A 23,018-nucleotide genomic window follows, 5' to 3' on the forward strand; every position below is an offset into this window, starting at 1 on the left:
GGGTTAAATACATATTTCTGATCAGTTAAATTAACTTAGTCGATCTAGCCGCGTCCATATGTCATTGGGCCCGCCCGTCTGTGCGATCACAGCAATTAGAAATGATAAAGACTTAAAGTCTGAAATATATATTAACGTATATCAGACACAGCTGGAGCTTGTCATTTCTTTTTGATAAATTAAATAAATAGTTTAAAAGCTGGCTTTTCTTTTAAGCATCACTCGATAATTATAGGAGCTTTAGGTTAGTATACACACATTTAGAATACTTTAGCTTTGGATAAGTTCCTCAGTTGCTGTCAAGAAAATGTTTATTAGATGTATAGCCTTGGGTTTTGGTATATACACATATTTGGTTGCCACTTTGGTATCCTGAAAGTTTCATAAATATTGGGCTAGAAACACCGAGAAGAAAGAAGCACACATGTTTGTGTATGCCGGTATTTATTTAACATCAGTTCAGGGTAATTTCTAGTTGGGCACACCCGACTAAAACACATTTAATTGCTTCACGTAAAAGTACGCTTTTGAATTATTTATCTTGCACGTCAATTAATTGTATTTATGCTGTTTTCCCTTTTTAATTGATTCTTAGAAAGTGAACAATATAAATAACGAATGCCTGTTAATGTTATCATTGGTTTTATTTATCGTTACATGTATATGTATTACAATTCACGCTAGAAACTAAAAAGAAAGCACAACAAAAGTGAAATTCTACTGACGCACAATATTTTCACATAATAGAAAGCAGAAATGTTTTTGTGTATGAGATATATAGTGTAGTATATAAGAGAGAAACGCTAAATGCTCGATGGGCGACAACGCGATGCTTCATTTTAAATGCGCTTTACACAGTAGCGGAGCAATAGATAAACAATAACAATTTCGGGCAAGCGGAAACAATGTGCGTGGCCGTCGTGAAGTGGGGTAACGGTGGTGGCGTAGGGGGTTGGCGGGGAGAAACGGAAATCGCTCAGTAGACAAATTTCTTTTGCTCGCCATAGATGGACTCGTACAGTGAGGGCGCCAAGTGCTCGGCCAGGAATATTTGCAGCTTCTCTTTGGCAGTCACGGGCGTGTAGCGGGCCATGGGGAAGGTTCTAGTCACGGCATCGATGAGCACGCGTAGCGTGGGCTGAATGTCAGCGGCCTGAGGATGAAGCGCTCGTTAGCGTGCCGCATATACATACAATGTAGATAAGCTCTGGCTGGGATTAGGGGCGCTTACCTGGCGCGAGTATTTCTCCACGGATGTCATGGCCGCCTCGTAGTAGTCCTCGCCGTAGGTTTTCTTCTGCTCCGAGGACAGCTGATTCCACATTTGCTTGGCCTGCAAGCAGACAAGAGTTTTAATGAGCCCCTCACTCATGTCGGCCATCTGCAACTATTTTAATGTTACCCCCACTCCCACCCCGGACTGCCCAACTGGGGCATTATCGTAAAAACTGGAACAAGCCAAGGCAAGCTCTGCTCTGCCATGTCCTTGTCATTAAGCACGAAATGGCCAGGTGCATTAAAGGTTGGTTGCCTGTGCAATCTTTGTCAATGGAATTTGGCGACTTACCTGCTCGCGCAGCTCCGTCTCGTTCAACCAGCCGTTGCCTGGAGCAAACTCGCCCGCCGCAACCACGGACACATCCACGCCGCGTGTGCGCATCTCCTGGCGCAGGCAGGCAGCGAAACAGTCAACGGCGGCCTGTGTGGCGCACTGGATGCCACGCACCGGTGACGGGACACGATTCAGGCCAGAGGTAAGGAATACCACACGTCCATGGGCGCGGCGCACCAGCGGCAAAAATATTTGAGTCAAACGCGCGGCTCCTTAAAGTGGTAAGAAGAATCGTAAAATGAGAGAAGTGAAGGGAGAAGAGGTGAAGCTCATAACTCATCCCAGATGCACAAATACATTCAAGAGTGCTCTTTAATTCGCATTATCTATTCGAAAGGACTTCTCATTGAAAGCACACAGTGGCGCCATCTCTTACCGAGCAGATTCAGATCCAAGCTTTTGCGCAGCACTGCGAATGGTATCCACTCCAGTTCACCGAGGGCAATCCAATGGGCGCCGTGCACCAAAGCCCACAGGCCCTCGGCGCCATGCGGCAAATGTTGGGAGACATAGCGCGCAGCTTCCAAAAGCTGCCAACAGAGTTTGAAAAGGAAATGGTTTGAAACCAGGCTAAAAGCTTTGCACGCCAAAGGTTCTTCAACAACATCTTTGAAAACTTACGCTCTTCTCGGAGGTAACATCAACGTGCAGCAACTTCATGCGCCCCGAGGTCTCCTCCTTTAGTATTTTGGCCTCGTCGGAGTCATCGATGGGCGTGTTAAAGCCCGCATAGATTGTAAAGCCCAGATCATCCAGTTTTTTGGCCAGATACCAGGCCAATGGCGAGTCACAGCCGGTGATTAAAACACCCTTGCCCGACGCAGAAACCTGAATGAGAATGGGTCAAGGGACAAACAAAACAATTTGGTTTATTCAACTTTTGTTTTGATTCTTTCACCTCTTGTGAGAGGTCTCCTGAAGCCGTCAATTAATTAATGTTCAATAATTGTACAACCAATTAGCTGTAAATCGAGTTGTATCTGTGTTTACTGTGTCTAATAAATGTGCCTATTTATATATATTTGTGCGGGTGTATTTAAAAGTGGGCAATTAGCTAGCACTCTTTACTCGCTTAGGAAATGTGAGACATTTGACCTTATCGAGCTGCCAAAAATGTTTTTAGATGTGGCATAAAAGGACATTCCTAATTTAAGATATACGCTTGAAAGTGAGAGTCAATTAGATACATTTATAGCTTTCGAGCTGCTGTCGCTCAAGTTCCTTACAAGCTTAACATACTTTAACTTGTTGTCAACTGTTCATGTCAGCGGAGCAGCTCTATATATACATTCTTGTAAGTATAAAACATAAATAATTGAAGATGAGTTGTCGGCTTTTGTTCTTTGAAAAAAAAGTTCGTTTAGTTTGCAATCGAATCTCAATCAGCTGCCCTTTAATCAATCCCGCCCGCTTTGCCAACTGGCCGGTAAGGAGTTGCCAACTTGTTGAAGCCTCACTATTTATCCTTTAGCAAAATTAATGTTCATGGCAGCTGCCATGAACTTTGCAAGCGAGCGTCAATATTTTTTTGCATATTTCTTAACTTTCCAAAGTGGAAATAAATAATAAAACTGCGCAATACTCGTTAGCTATTAAAGTTGGAATTTTCTTTTTAATTAAATTTTTTATTATAACTCCTCTGAACAACGAGGATAAAAAAGGTTAGGTAGATGATTTTATAAAAAATTAATAATATAAATAAACTATATCCATAATCAAATACTCACGCCAGTATTTCTTGTTTCCAGGTTATGTAAAATGATGAGCTAAAATGTCTTTTTGAGTACTAATACATTTATCTAAAACTGCAGTTTAATAATTATTAAAGCTCTTAAACTGATTTGAGCGGTAACTTATTGAAGTGTTGTACAAATATTTACTTAGTAAATTTCATTTTTAGCTAGCCTCAATATTCGTAATTATAGCATTTTGTATGTTGATAGTTGAGTGCAGACAAAAGTATTTTCGCTTTCAAGGGGCAATATTTTCTTAGTTGGCTTCATCTTAAGCTCTGACCGACTGACTGCCAAACAAATACATGCGCAAATTCGTGCTAGCAAGACACACACACACACCCAAATACACATATACAGCACACACACTCATACACAAAATAGACTAAGAAAAGAAGAGGAGAGGAACAAAACGTGTGCATTGACACTTCCGTATTAGACACACGCGCCTTGTGGCTGACATGGTGTGTGTGTGTGTGTGTGTGTGTGACTGCCTATGTGTGGGTGTATCGGATGCTTGGCACAAAGGAAAATCGCAGTTTGTCCAAGTCAAGTCAGAAAGAAAGACATCTGGACAGCTAGACAAACAGGCCGAGAGACAGGAGGCGGGAGGGGAGTGGGCAACAGCTAGGTTGCCTTTGGTGGTAGTGGTGCCATAATTCATCATGCCATTAGCCAATATATATAGTAATAGTTAGTCACTGTATTGGTAACGGCTCAAGTGGTGCGTCTCTAGTGCGTCAATTGTGAGCCCAGGCTGAAGTTGGGCCCTGGGGGACCAAGCTCATTGTTCAGGCTATTAAACGGTTATAAAGTGCTCGTAAAATTGTTAAAAAAAAGGAAGAAGAGAAAAACAAGACTGGAATAAGCAGAGAGAAGCCTCGTTGTCTGCGTATTATTATTGGCTGTGCTATTGACACCCATTAAGACTGGCCAACATTTTATTGGTGGCTATAAGTGTGTGGGCTTATCAAATCTGTGGCATTAATAAAAATTGAAATAACTATGGTCGGACAGGAGTCAGAGGTTCCTGTCCCCCGCCACACAGCACACCCCGAAGTGTCAGCTGTTTTGTAAGTTTTGGTCGAAGGCAGCGACAAGTTTTTCAGCTGCTGTTTTGTTTTGTGGTTGTTGCTTTTTATGCGACTTTACTTATTTTTGCCATAAACTTTTGGTCAACTTTTGCTGCTTCTGCTGCTGCTACGTGCCGCTGCAAGGATGCCAGGCTGCCAAGCTGCCAGTATCCACTGGCATTACTTTTTTGCTTAGCCACCCAAAATTTATAGCGGTTTTGCTGGAAATTGCTTTAAAGTTTGCGCAAGTATATTGCGGCCAGTAACAAAAACCAGTGCTGACTTAACGGGAATTGCACAATTAAAATCGAGCAAAAAACCGCGCAACAAAATATTTAGAGTCAATTAAATGCTGTCCATGTCTGGGGTGGTGAGACAGGGGGGAGGGCAGCCTGCAACAGCTTGTGCAAAATGTACAAGAAAATTCGCAAAGTGCATCGAGCGTCGAGGTTTTATTTTTAGATGCCTTTCAAGCGCCGCTCTATGCAATGCTCCACAAATCGATCACGTTTCGCATTGAATTGCATTTTTTATTAAGCTCTTCGCAAGGCAAGGCCAAGGAAGTCGACGTGAATGTTTAAATAACGGCTTTAAACTTTTTCATTAAATAGTTTGCATATTTGCAACAGATCTAACGAGTTATCTAGTGAATTGTGTGCTGGATTTTGTTACAATAAGAAAATTTCGATAATTTTAAAATTGTATAAGCAGTTATATATTAAACAGAAGTTATCTGAGATGGGTTTATAATGTGGGTGTAAAAGTAGCTGAATCGAATGTTAAAACAGCTAAAACTAGCTTAAAAGCTGGCTTTCTCAGCAGAAATTGGCAATAAACAGGATTTCTTTCACTTGTTGTTACGAACGCCAAAAATAGTTAAATTTGTTTAAAATTTGTAACTGTTTCCGGCTAATAACCTCTGCAAATAGCCAAATTCAGCTAGAAAAAAACTAAACTAAACACTAAACAAAGGAGTTGACAAGTGTGACCAGGCTTTTTTACTATAAATAAACTTCAATTCAAATAAAATAACGAAAATTAATTTATGACGCAAATGAATTCAAATTTCATTAAAAATAAAATATTTTGCTTTTAATTTATTTTTTTATAATATTTTATATTTATATATAATATTTATATTTAATAACATTTGAATAAACATTTAAAATATTAATTATTTTTCAAAAATTTATTATTTTGTTGAACAAATCTGGTTTAAAATAAAATTTAAAACAAATTATAAAAGTCAAATTTAAATAAAAATGAAAGCTTTTCAAATTTAATTAAAAAATGCCGCTCCGATTTCTTAATATGTAGATTAATTAATAAACTTTGAATGAGCATACAAAAAATATACCGTTATTTAAAAACTTGACTTGCTACAACAAGTCGAATTAAGGAGATCTTCCAGCCTGTCGGCAATTGTCGGTTGAATTTTTCGATATTCTCACCTTGCCGCTCTGCTCGCTGTCAAGTGGCACCGAAAAGTGTCACCAAACGCCACTTGCACCACTTTAACAGCTTTTTGTGCTGCAACAAAAAAGTGAAAGCAAGCCAAATAAAAATAGCAAAAAAAGAAAACAGGCATAAAAAGTTTTGACAAAGTGCAGTTGGGCTACGTGCAAGGCATAAAGAGGCCGACACGACGTTTGACTAGAGCCGTGTCGTCAGTTCAGGAGAAGGAGAAGGTGCAGGTGCAGGCGGGGCAACCAACCAAGAGACGCATCGCAACGTGTGCCTTAAAGGTGGCAGTCATGTCGTGTGTCTGTAAACACGGCAGGATGCGGTTATACGTCCCTCGCATTGGCTTTTTATAAACGTTACCAAAATAGACGCGAGTTGCATGCCCCAAAATAGGCAACAGCCGACAGGCAACAGCCAACAGCCAACAGCCAAGAGTCGCAGTCGCAGTCGCTGTGGGGAGGCGTGTGTCAATCAACTCGAGCATTTAACAGAGCTGTTCTTTCCAGCCAAAGTGAGTCGGGTCGAGCTGCAATCGTAGCCGTAGTCGTAGCCGTAGCCGTAGCCGTGGCCGTAGTCGGAGCGGAACTATTGTTAAGCGGAAATGCGCCGGCTTTGTGAAGGGGCATCAATTGCGTTTTAGTTAAATGCATCCTCAATTGCATTTTAATTGCAAAGAGCGGGAGATTTACGAGCAGCGCTGCGCAGCAGGTGTTGTCTGCAACCAGAAACTAGCAAACAGCAACCCGCAACCTGCAACCAGCAACTAGCAACTGGCACCGGGCAATGGGCACATTTTGCGCGCACTTTTAGCCAAATTTGATAAATGTGCGACTGGCACGCGATTTGCCGCCAACTGCTGCCAACAGTCGCCAACTAAAGCCATGGCACTTGGCTGGGCCGTGGGCTTGGACTTGGGCGAAAGATTCATTAGTTTTAACTTACGTACACGGCGTATACGTAATATTTGTATAGTATGTATAATGCATTATGCTGCCCTAATGTGCAAACTGCAACAAGTTAGCAGTATTTAATGAAATCAAATTGCGCCTCAAAGCCTTTGCCAGGTGAAGGGTATAGAAGGGCCTGAGTGGGGCAACCGGATAATCTGACGCATTTGACTAAGCGACCGAGTCGGGGCTGGCACATTCTCTGCGTGGGTGTGTTGAAAGTTATGCGTGCAAAATGTAAACAACAACAACAACAACAACAATAACAACGACAAGCACACATGAACCTGAGCACATGGTTGGGGCTTCATTTGCGAGTTACAAATTTATGACTATCAAGGGTTTAGAGCGTAGTCCATAGTCGTGGACATTGGGGCCAGCCAGGTGTAGTCAGGTGTACATATTCTGAGAAATATGTGAGTGTTTATTTTGGGTGAGAGTTAAAAGATGCCGGAACATAAAAAATAAATTATAGAAAAAGGTAAATAAGCCCATGGATATGTGAAAATTAAATGAAATAACATGAAATACATTTCGAGTGAATCACGGCCGAGAAATGCGATTTGATAAGCTTTTATAAAATATTTATGCATTAAAAGCAATATATGTTCTTAATGGAAGGGATTTTCTTAAGGGATGCATTGGATTTTGGTTGTATGTACTTCCGATTGCTTAAATTGATGCAATATTAAAATTAGTTAAATGTGGAAGATAACTTTTTCATTTTAAAACCAATTATAATTATTCATAATAACAATTTAAAAGGGCACCAGCGCAAATCAACAAAACTATATATCTAACAATCCTAACAAATAAAATATATATCCCGGCAGTACAAACTGGTTAAATACCTTCGGAGCTTTAAGGCTGAATACTCCAGTATAATATTTCACTGAAGATCTTCTTGAAAGCTTAAACCATTTTGCCATTTTTTTTATATATATTATTTTAAGAAAAGGTTCAAGCTATTTTGATTTCAAATTAAAAATGAATATTTTAGTAAATGATAAACTTGAAGGGATTTGCTGCCAAGCCATTAGTAAGAAAAAGATAAAGTAAAAAACAAATAAAGCAAATTTGTATACAGGCTCCAAGTTTTAATAAACTTTTCTCGGCTCCTTGGTACACGTGCATCAGCGAGTCTGAGTCGCAAAGCAAAATAAATTGTAGGCAACGGGCCGAGGGCTCGAGTGATATAAAGTGAAAGAGAAAAGAGAGCGTCGCCATCTTTGTCGCTCTCTTTCCCTATTTGCGTTCTTTGGCGCATTGTTTTATCTATATATGTTTTTGTTTTTTTTTTTATGCGCGCTGTCGCTGTCCTTGCCACCCACAGGCACTTCACTTGCGAACGAAATTCGCATGAGCAAAAAAATGAAAGAGAAAAGCAGGCAAAATACACGCTTGACCGCCCGAGAACCCCCTATAAATCTACATAAGTGGAATGCGTGGCGCCCGGTCGCAGGGTTTAAGTGAAAAATGGCGTACAAACCGCATACAAATTGTCCTCACAGTGCCATTATGAACAAGGCGACGAAATGCGCCAAAGCAAATGCTGAAACAAAGCGCTCAGAAGGCAACCGCAACAAAAAAAGGAAAAAATGTAGGGAAACACAAAAAGTAATATATAAAAAAAATTTAAGGGAAACACGCACACGCATGCACGCATATTAAATCAGTTTCTAAAAATAGCCGCGAAAACAACAACAGCAACGAAACCCATTCCAAAAAAACACAAAACACCCAAAAAGTGACAACGAACTAAAATCCACGCGAATTGCAGGGCGAAAACAAAGAGAAGAAGCAGCAACAAAGCTGGAAATGTTGAAAATAACAAATAAACGCAAGGAAGCAAACGCCAAAAGTCATTGAACGTGTAAATTAATAAATTAATTAACTGGAAAGTTAAAAACCATTTTTGTGTTTTTATCTATAGCACACACACGCACGCACACACACACACACGCACCTATAAGTGGAGGGATAGAGATGGCAGCAGCGAACAGATTCGAGTCGTGACACGACTAAGCACGAGCTTAACATTCGGCTCAGCCCGTCTGGAAGATAGTATGCCGTTATACGAAACAGGATGAAACATTATCCCATTAGTTGGAAAGACAAATACTTCTTTCTTACCACTTCTTTCTTATTACTTCTTATGAGAGTGGAATTGCATGGCAAGGTAAGGATTCTCATGGTTAGGATCCGCAATCTTGTCTCCTCCGATGCAGGTCATATCGCGGCATATTGGATAAAGCGGTGACGCGCCCAACTCTAGTTGAAAGCCTCTGGCAACTTTACGCCATTCACATTCACATACGCTTTCATAGGCGTTGGCAGCATTAAAGGCTTTTCGCATTGCGCAAACGACGCGCTGTACGTTGTCTAGTTTAAGCCTGAGCCAATTTGCAGCTTGTTTTCCCAACTTGCCGCGACTCGGCTCTTGTGGCAGACAACACGCAAAGCCTTTGACTTTGTGGCAGCCAGTCAGTCACTCATTACATGCCACAAGCTCACACATATTTCAACAAAGGATTAATAAATGCTTTATTTCTCTTTCTCTCTCTCTCTCTCTCTCTTTCTCCTTTTCTCTCTGTGTGTGCGTGTTGCTATATGAAAATTTATCTATATTTAAATTGTGATTATATTTTGGTTAAGCTTTTGTTTAGTTTTCACCGTTGCCAGGCTACAAATAGCGCCCCAGGCGTTTGTGTTAATTAATATTTAGAGCAATATCTAAAGACTAAATGGAGCATACTCTGTGGGTAAACTTGTGAAGCTCTTTACTTTGCTAAGTGCTCAAAGACGATAATTATGCATAAAATGCATGTTAAGTGGATGTTGGCTATGGATAGCCAGCATAATTGCCAGACAAACAAGAACAAGAAGGCAGCTGATAAGCCTAACACACATTTGTATTTGAGGTTTAAATGTATGTTTCTTTTGGCATTTTGTTTAATTAAAATAAACACTTTTTCATTGAAAACTTTTCGACAGTTAGTCATTAATTAAATTCTCAATTAAAAATTAATATATTTATATTGTTATTGTTAATGTATTTATTTTATATAGGTGAATCGTCTTGGACTTGACTCCGTAACCTCGTTGATGAGATATGTATATATATATATATAAATACTAGCGGGTATTGCGCGGCCTTGCCCGTGGAACGTGTTGTGCTAAAGTAAACGCCCTTGGAAAATTGAAATCTTCCCATCTTGATCCCCGCTTCTATTTTAAAATATGTTTCAAGTGTTTATTAGATAAAAAGAACCAAGTGTTGGAATCAAAGGTTTCCGCCCATGTTAGTCTTGCGGTGACAATCCAGAAGCTAAAGAACCAACTTTCATTTACTAAACCTTTGACCCGTCTACCAAATATTTCTTGACAACGGAGGAAGTATATGTCTCACCCGAAATTGCCGCTAAATAAGTTCCCTTGCTACACATAGATAGCAGAATAATCGATTGTCATTTAAGGATTCAGATTATGAGCATGGCTTAAGTTTTCTTCAAGGTCCATTCTCGTGTAATTATGCCTGGCCACAGCCCTTGGCCCACGTCCTGATCCAAGTGAGTGCTCATATCATGCCCTAATTCAAGCTATTAATTCTATACCCAAACGAAGTTCGTTAAGTGCCGAGTAACCCAGTTGGTTGGTAATAAGCTGCCGGCTGCCATGTAAAACGCAACAGTACCACATCAGATGATGCACATGTGTTGACCAAAGGTCTATTCCGCAGCACAATGTTAGCCACAGTGTGGTTATGGTTGCAGTTTCGGACAGTCCACGGGTTTGACCTATTGAACAGCGGTGACGGGCTTTGTGCATCTGCAGCGAGAGACCGTGCGTCTGTCAGGGGCAGAGGGGGACAGCGGAGTGCAAATGCAAATGCGATGCAATTTCTGATTTTTGGGTGGCTATTGGCTGCTCAATTACCTGACTCTTTCTCTGTGCTCGGCTGCTGTTGCCAATCATTTGCTTGTTTTGCCATTTGCGACGCACATGACCTTTGGCCCGTTGGCGTTCGTTGTGGCTGCGGTTGTGTCATGTGCAATTGGTTTTTCATTTAACTAAAATGCGCAGCAAATTTGTGAACGGAAAACAGTAAACAGAATGCCGTCAACAGCCAGCAGTCAACAGTCAGCAGTCAATAGTCAACAGTCAGCCAGTCAGAGCTGAGAGCAGCGAGTTGTCAAGGCGTTTTAATGGCGTGCAATTCTTAGAAACGCAATCGCGTATGGGCCACATGAGGCATGTCCTTCGTTTTAGCCATTGTCGGGCCGGGCACGCAAAAGACCTTGCCTTAACATGTTCTCTGGAGGATGAGTTTGTGCATGCGTGTGTGTGTGCGTGTGTGAAGCAACAGGCCACGCGCGATACCATAAAAACCTAGCGGAAAAGAGCGCGGGCAACAGAAACGTGGCAACTGGGCAAAAACACAGGCAGCACAACGCAACGCAGCTTCGCACATAATGACATTTTATGATGTAAAGATGTGTGTGTGTGTGTAAAAGTCTGGGCATGAGAACATGAACTGGCCGCGTTTTATGTAGCCTTCAGCGAGCGGCGCGCTGCGCCATTGTTGCATGTGCCCAGGAGAGCACAGCACACAGAGCCAGTAGAGCATGGAATAGGTTTGAAAGGGGGGGGGAGAGGGGGGGTGGGGGCACTAGAAAAGCTGGACGCAGTCTACATAATTGACAATGGTGCCTGTTCTTTGCAGGCTGCAACTTTTTCTTTGTGCCCGGAAAACACACACAAATCAGCGTAAAATTTGTCAACGCTTTAGCTTTTATGAAGCTGTAAATGCGACAAAGTGCGCAGCTCTTCAGGAAGCGAACGCTTCTCTGGGGCCAAAGGAACAAGCAAAACCGTCACAAAAAACAAGAAGCATGTTCGGCACGCAGAAGATTAAATACCCTTGTCGACATATGGCTTAGAGGCTTACTTATATGTGGGGGAAGCTTTAAACTCATATGTTTTCTTGACAAATCAAACATTTTCCCATACCGAAGCTCATTTTTCGAGCGATTCTGATATATCTTAAAAAAGAAAATTATTTTCTAGTAAGACCTTGCATTCCTAAGGCAGTTTGAAAACTAAGCGACTAGTTTGCATAGAGACAGACAATCAGGCATAGGCATATCGACTTGGCAACTGATACTGATCCAAAATATTTATACTTTATGTAGTCGAAAGTGCTTCATGTTTCATGGGAAAATTATAATACCTGCTGCAAGGGTATAAAACAAGGTGAACTGCTTGGGAGATAAACAAGTCCCTTCCTAGTTAAAGTAACATTGTAAGTTGTCAAGTCTCAGCTGAATTTGTGCACAGTATTTCGATTGGAATAACGGACTTATCTTAGAACTATAAGGAACTTGACTTGAGTGCAGAATTAGACAAAATTTTATTATTTAAACAAAATAAATAAACCAAGATGAGTTGATATAAGAAACGTTTTAAAAGTATCTTCAAATATATAAATAAAGATGTAGTGTTGTAAAACTGCAATAATTCTGAGGTTAGGTGGCAACGCCATTTTATAATTTTTGGATAAATTAATAAGGTGTATTTAAAACAGGTAACAGGTTTTAAATAAATATAAAAACGCAATGGCTTTAATTTTTAGACTCAGTATGTTATGAAACTCTCTACGTGGAATATATATTTAACTTTATGAATGGCGCGACTTTAAGAACTTTCGATTGCACACAAGTTTTTATTTAATTCTGCAAGTATTAATATCCATCGTTATATAGCTATGCAATCTGATTAACTTTCATTGCCTGCACCTGGCTGCACTCTGAAACGTAGCTTTTTAGATATATTTCACCTGCGGCAACGCATCAATTTGAAAGTTTTGCGCACACACGGAAATTCAAGCGGGATCTTTGAGGAACGCTCGCGTTAGCTACTCGAGTGGTTGCCATTGGGGCGGGCAACTGAGTAACTAACCCAACAAGTGGAGGATAAACTCCGTTGCTCTGCTGCTCAGGTGCGCCCGGAACTTTGTCTATGACAGTTGAGTAAACTTGCCAACCAGGACGGAGGGGTTGGTGCTGGGGGCTAGATGGAGGCGGCAAAGTTCAAAGAGCACGCGCCCGGGCTAAAAACTGTTAAAGAGAATTCCAGATGCCGCAGCCAATTACATTTTAATACGTCAGTTAAGTACGCTCTAAAATATGCAAACAATGTGGCGGGTGGATGGCGGCGGGTGACGGGTTGCGGGTGGCGGGTGTTGGGCTGAGCGGGTTGGTCAGGTCGGGCAGCAGACCGAATGGGGAGCTGGCTTAACTGAGCGAGCGTGTTAAGCAACTGCTCATTAGTGGCGCTTACATGAAGCTATTAATTCAATTATTTACACTGCGACAGCGACAGCGCTGGCAGTTGACATCGCCGCAAACACACAATGCGCACACACGGGCGTATAAGTAATGTCTAATTCCGGGAACTCCGGCAGCCCGGCACTGCGGCACCGGGCGCAACTCTTGCGAGGCAAAGCTTAATTATGCGTAATATGCTAAGTGTAATTGGCGACGCTGCAGCTGAAATGTGACACGCCGACAGGACACTTGCACCTGCATTCAAATGACTAAAGGCAGGCATATATTTAATGATAATGCCTAATGCATTGCCGCCATGCAGCCGGTTGGGCTGCTCATATTTCATAAGCTGTGCATTTGCATTTCATTGCGCGCGAATTGTGCTCCATATTTTCAGGCGCGGCGTCAGCAGCTGCCAAATGTGACCGGAGAGGTACGTGTGTGCCGTGTGCCCTGTACCCTGTGCCGTGTGCCGAGTGCCATGTGCGTGCCTCTGTGCGTGTGTGTGTGTGTGCGTGCGTGTAATTTAATTTGACAATCGTGACAGAAAAACGAAATGCACAACGTGATGCGCAAAACAATCAAACGTGACAGCCAAACAGTTCAACGACGACGAAAAGAATACACAAAGAACAGGCCACGTTGTATTTGGGACGGAATATAGGGAATACAAAAAAAAAACAATATTCAAGAACAAAAATAAAAAATCTAGTGTGGCTGGTGCGCAGTATTCTATGCCCTTAAGATTATTTGTTTATTGAAAATCGATGACAAAGCAAGGCTTGAACCAAAACCTGAGTATAGCTCGTTAAAACTCCGAAGCAACCAAATTCTTTGTAAGTTACTTAGCTACCACCAGGAATTGACAACTTAATATAATTCCATATAATCCAAATTTTTGTATAAGTCAAATTTTTGGCACTATCTTAAGGTTCACACATGCCTGCTTCTGTTTTAGCCATTTTTTTACATATTTTTTTAGGAACAACGCAAAAAATAAAACAAATAGAAAGGAAGACATGCTAGAATCGCGTTTCGCCCCTTCTCAAGGCCGTTAAGGGTTAATAGTTGTTGCTGCCGAGTCGAACTAATCAAAGCCAACGACATCATTTCGCTTTGTGGCCTAATGGCAGAGGAGCTGATTTTCACTTTAAGATCCTGGTCCCGGTGCCATTGCAGGGCGTTGACGCCCATTTCGACGCTCGACGCTCAACTGTAAACCGATTATGTGGCTGTGGCTGGGTCCCAAAATAGACTCAGAGCTGCTTAGCATGGCATAGCAGAACAGTGGGTCCCAAATGGAGTTGGACGTGTAGACAATTCGGAATATTTCAGATTGAAGAGCCACAATTTAACCCAAAAAGACCAACAAAAAAAAAACCTTACTAATAAAATACAAAGTTATAAATAATTGAAAATATATAATCAATCTAAATAACCCTTACTTGATCAAATACATTTCTTAAAATATTAATAAAAGATATGAATTGAGAAAATATATAATCAATGTCAATGTCTGTTAACTATGCGATTTGTGCTAAATATATTTAGCGAAGGATGAAAAATAGAATGACAAAATGTTGCTAAAATTATATTACATATTATATAAGAAAAGAGTTTCCACTGTGCGGTGGTTACTTTAAGTGAACTGTTCGAAAATGTCGAAGCTGCGGCTAAGTAAGTAGCTATCTATCTATCTGGTTGGATGTCTATCTGCCAGGCTGTCTGTCTGTCTATCTGTCGGACAGTTACTTAACTGTGTGTGTGTGTGTGGTGTGTGCTGTGAAGCTATGCGTTTGAAATTATAGAAAATGGCAAAGGTCGCATGCGTGCCGAGCCTTGACGCATTTGATTAGCCTTTAGCTGAGGCTGTATTCGATTTACGACATCGACACGCTGCCAGCGACGACGTCAGCATCTGGTCTCGGCATCGGGGAAGCTCACACAATTGTATTAGCGTGTTGCCATTTGTTTAAGCATATTTGTTTTTATTTTTATTGAATTTAAAGCGCCAACTGGCATCGCCAGCGTCAGCAGCTCGCAGCGTCCTTGTGCTGAGGTCATACGCTGCGTATAAGCAACGCAAAAGAGTGGCCCAGTGTCAGGAGCGAAAGTTTCCATGGCTGTTGCTGCTGCTGGTGTTGGTGCTACTTGGTGTGACTATTGCTGCTGCTGGAGTTGCCATCCGGAGTTGCAGCTGCAGCTGTTAATTATCCTGTTGGCCGGGCTGCTTATTACGTTAATGCCTGGTTGCATATCGCGCACGCTAGTAGGAAAGCAGCCGGCAATTGCCAGGACAATGCGAGCACATGCCAGGACACGTCCGGCTGTCTTATCAATGCAAAATGTTGCCTACGTGCCCCGGCACGACTATAAAATGTGGCCCAGCAGCACTTGTAATTGCCAGTCAGGCAGCAAATGGCCAACGTCAGCAGCATTGTGTCCTGCCTTATCCTGCGTTAGCCTGCTGGCAGTTAAGCTAATTAAAGTGCACGCAAATTTGAATTATCTGACGCCTTTTGTGGCCATTTTTGGCGCCATCGATATTTCAAGCCCAGTGGCCAGCAAATGAAGAAATATCTTTGGCATTATCTCCGCCGATTTACAATGAAACGAATGCCCGACAGACGGCACACACAGTTGCCCTCGGCCGTATACATTTATTAGCAGCCGAATAAAAGTATGTTTGAAGTAAAACAAATTGCGCATACGCAATGTGGCAATTTATGCGGCTAACATGCACGTTAATTCGTCTTGAGCAGAGCAAATTGCATGCGAAGATAAAAGCTAAAGCGAAATCACAGCTATATTCACTGATATCATTCGAAATGAGAATGAGAATGAAATGTGAATGGAATGTGCTAGCAGCAAATTAAACGTGTGTGGCATGTGGCAGCTAATGAACTGTACCACGAATCCAAATACAAATAGAACAGTCTGCGGCCACTTTCCACGTTCACCATTAAGAAATTTATTATTAAAGGTCAATGTTTCTGTTAAGCTAAGATCTTTGTTAGCAGAGTGCATACAAATACTCTCAAATCTCAGAGTAGGTAACACATAAATGTATTAAAACGAACAGAAAAAAACAGCTTTACGATGTTTATAACTATAGGGCTATACTTGGAAGCCAATTTGTAATTTCCACTTGTATTTGATAAGCATATTTAATTGGCTGCAGTAGCAACCATTTAAGACCTTAAGCTTTATAAAATATTCTTTGATTCACCTAGATTTATAATTCACATCCAATATTTTGTATTATATTGTATTATTTTGTATATATACCATATAATATATACTAAATATTCCATAGATACAAAGTTGATGTACTAATTATCCAACTACTATTGTATAAAGTACATATATTTGTATGTGTTGTGTTTTTCCTTATGTATTTTTTGATCAATGTATATTTATAATCAAGTATATACCCGAATTAACTGGTGTCTATATTAAGTCTGTACTTTCTTTGGAGCTCTTTAAATTTATTATTATTTGTGCACGGTTTTGTTTAAGCTTTTTATTTTATCAAGTATTGTTATACATATTCGTATTTCCATCTTATCTGCTACTTATGAGTGTTATATTTCTTACTTTCCTGCTTTCAGCTTTGAGCTGCCACAATTTTCGCTCTTTGCAATTTTCAACACTTTTCTCTGGCGCAACTTCAAATGCACTTCGAGTATTTTCTTTTTCTCTGCTTGGTTTTCTTATATACACAAATTTGTATTCATTACCCGAGCAGTTGTAGCATGTTGTGTCTTTCTGCTCTGCTCCTGCTTATCTGCTGCTTATTTATTTGTTTTTATTTTCATTGCGCAGTCAGTTCTAAAATATCAAACAAGACCAAGAGGGACTTGGCAATGGACAAATCCACAGCCAAATGCCGCTGGTGGTTAAAGGGGAAAAAAACCCCAATGCTGTCGCTCAGTTATTTGTCGTCAGTCCGTGCTGTACTCGTGTCCTTTTGTGCTGAGTTCTTGGCTTTGCCTATTTTTAGTTTCTAGTGATTTGTTTTGCCTACTATTGCTGCCCGGCCTGTCCTTTTGCCTATGCGCTTTGTTTTTTTTTTGCGGTTTGGCACTTGTAACATGCAAATTTTTTTAGGCTTACACAAACAGAAGCCCCAGCTACCACCAGTCACCAGCCAGCAGCCAGACATGAGCCAAAGTTATGTCCCATCCGAAACTGAAACCGAACGCTCTTCCAGGCATTGTGTCCGCCTGTGCTGGCATGTGGCCTGGGCTCTGGCTGGGTAACCGGAATGTGGTTTGCCTGCCTGCCGGCCTGATGGCGTTAAAAGGATTAGAATGTCTGAAATGGACTTGTGGCATTCCTCAGAGTCGCCTCGTGTGCGGTATTCAAATGTAATGCGTAAGCTGTTCGCATCTGCAATCTGTGGACTTACCTTTACAAAATGATAAAACAGCACGGCCCCCACCGTGGACAAGGCGAACCAAACGAACACCGCAAATGTTGAGATATTGGAAATGTTCAGCGCATGCAGCAGATGCGAACTGACAATGGCCGCCGCCTGGCAGAACAGAAACGGCATACAGAGTCGCTCAAAGATGTCCCATGGAATCTCCGCCGATTTCTGTGGCAGCGCCGAAATCGAGCCACGTCGCAACGAGGCGCGTCGCGAGGCGCGGCGCTGAAATTAAAAATAAAAATAACAAAGCTTTAATTAGCACTAAGTACGCTTGATTAGAAAACTCAACGATTATTAGCATTTTCTGAATGTAATTATAGAAGAAGTTTGAAAAGCAATCCAATAATAGTAAACAATAGTAACAATTTTTCTTTTACTGTTAAATATATTTTTGAGTTTAATAAACTAGATTAAATCTGATCAGCTTTGAAAACCTATACCATATACCCACGAATGAGTTAGTTATTTTACAAAATAACATATTTGTGGACTTAAAAGGAGCTACTATATTTAATAGATCCAATGACAAAGACAATTATTCTTAAGCCGAATACGAAAATATATCGCAAACTTGTAAAAGTTTTTAAGCTTCAGCAACCCAAATATATCTTAGCCTTTTGGCTTTAAATAAGTAACAAGCCAAGTTTCACATTCATTTAAAATTCATAAGCAAAGTCTGGGCTCAATTGAATTTTAAATTTTTTACAAAAGATTTTTGCTTAACTTTAACTAGTTAATCCGTTGTCCCGGTGAATGTTAATATCTGATTTGGCTTTCGTCTAAGTACAAAAAAGGCGAATAACTTTTCGGGCTCGAAATGCGTCGTTTTTTTATCATTAATTTATAAGTATTTAGAATGCTCTGACAGAACTTTCGACTGGGTCACAACAAGTGGCAAAATATTGAATTATTCATTGCCCCAGTCAGCCAGTTCAGTTCTCTGTGTGATGAAAGCTCACACAGTCGAAATGTTGCGGCCCCATGTGATGGGTAAATGTGTTGTTTAATCAATTGCCAATATTTGTGTGCACATTATAAAAACAATTGTTTTGTTCTTTTGTTTGCATTTCGTTCAATAAACAATGCGCTTTTATTTAAATTATACAATTTCTTTGCCTATCTGGCGCGTCATTAATCGCTGAATACTTTGCGTTCTGTGCTCTTGAAAAATGTTCAATTGTTTACACAGAGATTAGTGTCCCATATACAAATGCATGTTATTGTATTTATTTGTTTATTGTTTTTTTTTGAAAACTGTTCTCGTTAAATATTTTGACCACGAATTGCTCATATTGATTCGAACTTTACCCTTTCTTCATTTGCAAGTCTAATGTCCAGGCACTTATGGGCTTAACAAATGCAATAACAAAGGATTCAACTTTGAGCCTCACTTTAAAAACTTGTGCATTTTTTACTTATAGCTATATTCCAGCTGCTTTCAACAATCTTAGTTATATAGACCTTCTTTGACATATATACATTTATATGGGAAAAATAAATACTAGCAACAAGTCTAAGATTTAATCCCAACATTATTGTTGTTGTTATTGTTATTCCGAAAAGTTACAGTAAAAGAGCAACTGACTGCTTAATACCCTGTTTTGAGGTATCAAAGAGTATATGCTACCAGCATGAAGTCGATTTCAGCGCATTTGGGTAGTTGAATGTTTTATATGACATGACTAGTACTAAGACATTTAATCGTTGAAAAATATATATATTTTTATATAAAGACATTTATTAAACAGACCCCGCATTTTCTTCCATAATATATGTTTTTAACTAATTTATGTGGATTCTTGAATTTCTTTAGGAATCCCTGCTAGTTTATCAGAATAATGAGTTCCATAAATAGTTTAACTAATCTCCAAGTTGGCATTCTTTAAATAGCAACAATTTCAGCCAATAAACAAGAACGAGAGAGCCTGAGTAGCCACCTCCTAGATTGTTGTTTTTAATTAATCCAAACGTATTTTTTTGTATACAATTAAAATACATTTTTGTAAGCACTTTAAAGTGTGTCAAACATTGTCATTAAATAATTGTGCAACGAATAGAACTTTAATAATTGATTTAATAAATTCGTGGACACAACTTTATTATTCGTGCAAATAAATTTCCCAATAATGTTGCTTTTCAAGGAAAACATTTAAGTTCCATTGAATTACTTGCGCTGTGTAATTAAAGAACATAAATTCATGCTAAATTTAATTCAATTTCTTTTGATGTATTTAAGTGTTTGCAATTATTTCTAGTGCCATTATGAACAGAGCTTTTCCTACAAAAGTTGTATTTAGGCATTTTTGGAATTCTTGGAAGTGCTGGGCCCAAATGAAAACGGACTAAATACACTTAATCATAAAAACAATATGCGAATAATTGAATTCGATTGAAATGAAAGATGCATAGAAAATTTTAATTGCATACGAAAAACCTCAAAGCCCTAACTGCACGTCCGGTTTGCATCTATCATGGCCGCACCCACACATTGACATTGACATATAGCAATTACACATGACATATGTGTACACACACACACACACACACACACACAGGCACACACTCGAACAGATACACAGATACATATGTGTGTGTGTCGAATGTAAGTGCGCATGTAGAGTGGCCGTAAAGGGCGACCCAGACCTGGCTAAAAGGCATCCACGCCCATAAATCAACGACTGTGTGAAATAATCAAATGCTGGCATCTGCATAAATACGGCCAATTGATTTATTTGCACCAAAATAAACCAATTCTATTGCTGATTTTTGGCCAAATTGTAAAATGGTCTGGCTATTTTTACACGAGCTCGAAATAAATTGAAAGGAAATCGACGATTTCTCGTTCTTCTTTCTGTTGTTGCAGTTGTTGTTGTTTTTGAGCTTGAGCCAAATGCGTCGACCACATTGTCTTCGTTGTACTGCCTCTTCGTCTTCTCCCCCTCTCCCTCTCATTCTTCTTCTTTTTGTGTGTGTTGACCTTGTCACAAATCTTTAGTTTTCTTTAATTCTCTTGCATTCTTTTAGTAGGCGCAAGTGTCTGATCTGATATACTAATCTTGCTGCTTCTTCTTCGCTCTCTCCTCCCTGCAACATTCGAAATGTGTGGCAACTCTGTGGCAACAATTTCCAACAAAACTATGCGTCATCGTCATTTCGTCATCGTTGTTCTGCCTCTTCTTCTGCTCACCCTCTCCCTCCTCTTTGTATTTGTAACTCTTTTGCATTCCCTTCTGTTAGGTGCAAGTTTCTGGGTAAATGCTGCGATCCCTATACTTCTGTTAACCTTTGAAATGTGTGGCAACTCTGTGGCAACATATTTTACAAAACCTGTGCGTCATCGTCATTCCGTCATCGTTGTTCAGCCTCTTGTTCTTCTTCTTTTTGTGTGTTTGACCTTGTCACCAAACCAAAGTTTTTTTTCATTTTCTTGCCTTGTTTTTTGTTTTTGGTAGGCGCATGTTTCTGATCTGATCCACAAATCCTGCTGCTTCTTCTTCACTCTCTGCTCCCTCTTGTTACCTTCGAAATATGTGGCAACTCTGTGGCAACATTTACTACAAAGGCTATGCGTATATTTCAAAACTTTTACTTGGCTTTAAGAATATATTTTTATTTATTATGCTTGATCTGCTGGCTCAGCTGCCAGCAAAATTTTTAGTTTCTGTTTTCTTTTCTTTTTTTTTGGCGGGGGGAGGGTCTATAAAAAAAAACTTGTGAATTTTGGGCCCGTAAATCAGTTTGGTTTGTCGCCGGGTTGGACAATATTAATAGGCAAAAGATTTGGAAATATTTTTAGCTATGCCGCAAACAACATTTTGTGAGTGGGTTTTGCATAGAAATGCTTTCAATGGAATCAAATGGAAAATTCTGGCAAAATACCCAAAAAAAAAGATTTCGTAAAGGTCCATTAGAAAACTTTTTACGACTGCGCAAATTACTGAACGAATATATTATAATTTCATATATTTTTAATTAACAAAAAATATGCATTTTTGTCGATCTAAGTTAAGAACCTTTGGTAAACTCAGAAAATCTTAATTAAAAATCATATAAAAATGTATATAATTGGAATCTTGTTCCGGGCAGTCATAAATGATTATAGGTTTAAGCAATAAAGTTTTATGAAATCTTTATATGCATACCAAGTGAATATATATATATAAATATATATATAGGGATGCACTTTTATAGCACTTGTGATTCTTGGCAGCTGTTGACCCAGTTGGAACTTGGCCATTAAGTGAATTTTTGTAATTAATTTTACGGGGCGCGTTGAAGCCCTCAAGACTTCCGCATGTTTGTTAACAGACCGAAGCGGCAAACATTTTCTTGGCCAAAATGGGCGTGTTCGCAATGAATGCTTCGACTGCGGATTTGCGAATTTGTCTATTGGCATTTCTGGGTTAAGCTAACTGGGCTAAGTGTGGCTAGGTACACAGTTCGCATTGTGCGGCTGCCTGTTTGGGCCACAATTAATTTGGCTTTGGGCTTACGTAAACAAAGCGCTTTACGGAAATGGCGAATATCAATATCTATATATGTACATATATGTTTACTTACCATATTGTTATCGAAGACCTGCATGGCGGCTGCTGATGCTGCTGCAGCGGCTGTTAGGGAATGGAATATTGAGGAGATGCTTGCTTAAATCCTTTCATATATATTTACAGGGTATTCTCTTTAGGCAATTCACTCACTTTCACAGCGTTGCTTATTATATAAATTAAATGAGCTCCAAGGAACGCGTTGCTGAAGTATTTGGAAAATATTTCAAAATCGTTTTTCGCGTTCGGCTCGTGGCTGGGCGCATTGAAACACGACGTGGAACTAAGCGAGGAGCTGGCTGAGGCTGGCCGATCGCTGCCTGCAGCTGGCAGACGTGCGCAGTCGACGCCAGCGTCGCTGTCGGCATAGACGCCGGCATCTGTTGTATTTCAAAATGGGCTGCAACGTACGAAAGCGCCGCGAGATTTGTCGTTTTGATTTTTTAAAAATATAACTCAAATACATGGAAATGCGTATGTAGATACAGATACAGATACAGACAGAGATACAGCTAGAGACAGAGATACAGAGATATAGATATATATATATATATATGTATGTATAGGTATTTAGATATGTGTATATGAGTTTATTTATTTAAATTTGTATGCCGCACAACTGCGGCTGACGCAGACGCCATGAATGTGCCGCATTTAAATATGATTATTATTAACATTTTTGCACTGGATATTTATTTTCCACAATTCTCCTGTATGCTTGCCTATAAGAATGTGTAAATACATTTATCTAGCTTCACATTTAGAGGTAAATACACACACAGACATTGCCAGACTAGACAACAGCCAGCGCATTTGAATATTGCTTTAAAAACTCGGTCGCATTAAATAAAAATACGCATTAATATTTATGAGTTTGTGAGAGA

General features: G+C 40.0%; 1 protein-coding gene across 2 annotated transcripts; it reads right to left on the reverse strand.

The window, feature by feature from the left end:
* Nucleotides 1-625: 625 nt before the first annotated feature.
* On the reverse strand, nucleotides 626-22,406 carry LOC135427996 (D-beta-hydroxybutyrate dehydrogenase, mitochondrial). Of its 2 annotated transcripts, none has more exons than XM_064681778.1 (8): nucleotides 22,288-22,406; nucleotides 22,151-22,200; nucleotides 17,567-17,812; nucleotides 2,234-2,440; nucleotides 1,989-2,142; nucleotides 1,568-1,824; nucleotides 1,232-1,333; nucleotides 626-1,153 (listed from the first exon to the last, which is right to left on the reverse strand). In XM_064681778.1, the coding sequence occupies exons 2-8, from the start codon at nucleotides 22,172-22,174 to the stop codon at nucleotides 977-979; spliced, it is 1,167 nt and encodes a 388-aa protein (XP_064537848.1). In that variant the 5' UTR covers nucleotides 22,175-22,200; nucleotides 22,288-22,406; the 3' UTR covers nucleotides 626-976. The 2 variants fall into 2 exon arrangements, with proteins under 2 accessions (XP_064537848.1, XP_064537847.1); XM_064681777.1 differs by having other exon boundaries at nucleotides 22,259-22,406.
* Nucleotides 22,407-23,018: the final 612 nt, after the last annotated feature.

This window comes from Drosophila montana, unplaced genomic scaffold, assembly GCF_035044405.1.
Source record: "Drosophila montana isolate Dmon_TW-CO22-7 unplaced genomic scaffold, ASM3504440v1 contig_2438_1, whole genome shotgun sequence".
NCBI lineage: Eukaryota > Metazoa > Arthropoda > Insecta > Diptera > Drosophilidae > Drosophila > Drosophila montana.

Coding starts and splice junctions, on each gene's coding strand:
- LOC135427996 (XM_064681778.1), bottom strand. CDS start 22,174: ATGCAGGTCTTCGATAACAATATG. Junction 17,813..22,150: donor AGGTCTTCGATAACAATATG/GTAAGTAAACAT, acceptor TTTTAATTTCAG/CGCCGCGCCTCGCGACGCGC. Junction 2,143..2,233: donor ATGTTACCTCCGAGAAGAGC/GTAAGTTTTCAA, acceptor CTCTGTTGGCAG/CTTTTGGAAGCTGCGCGCTA.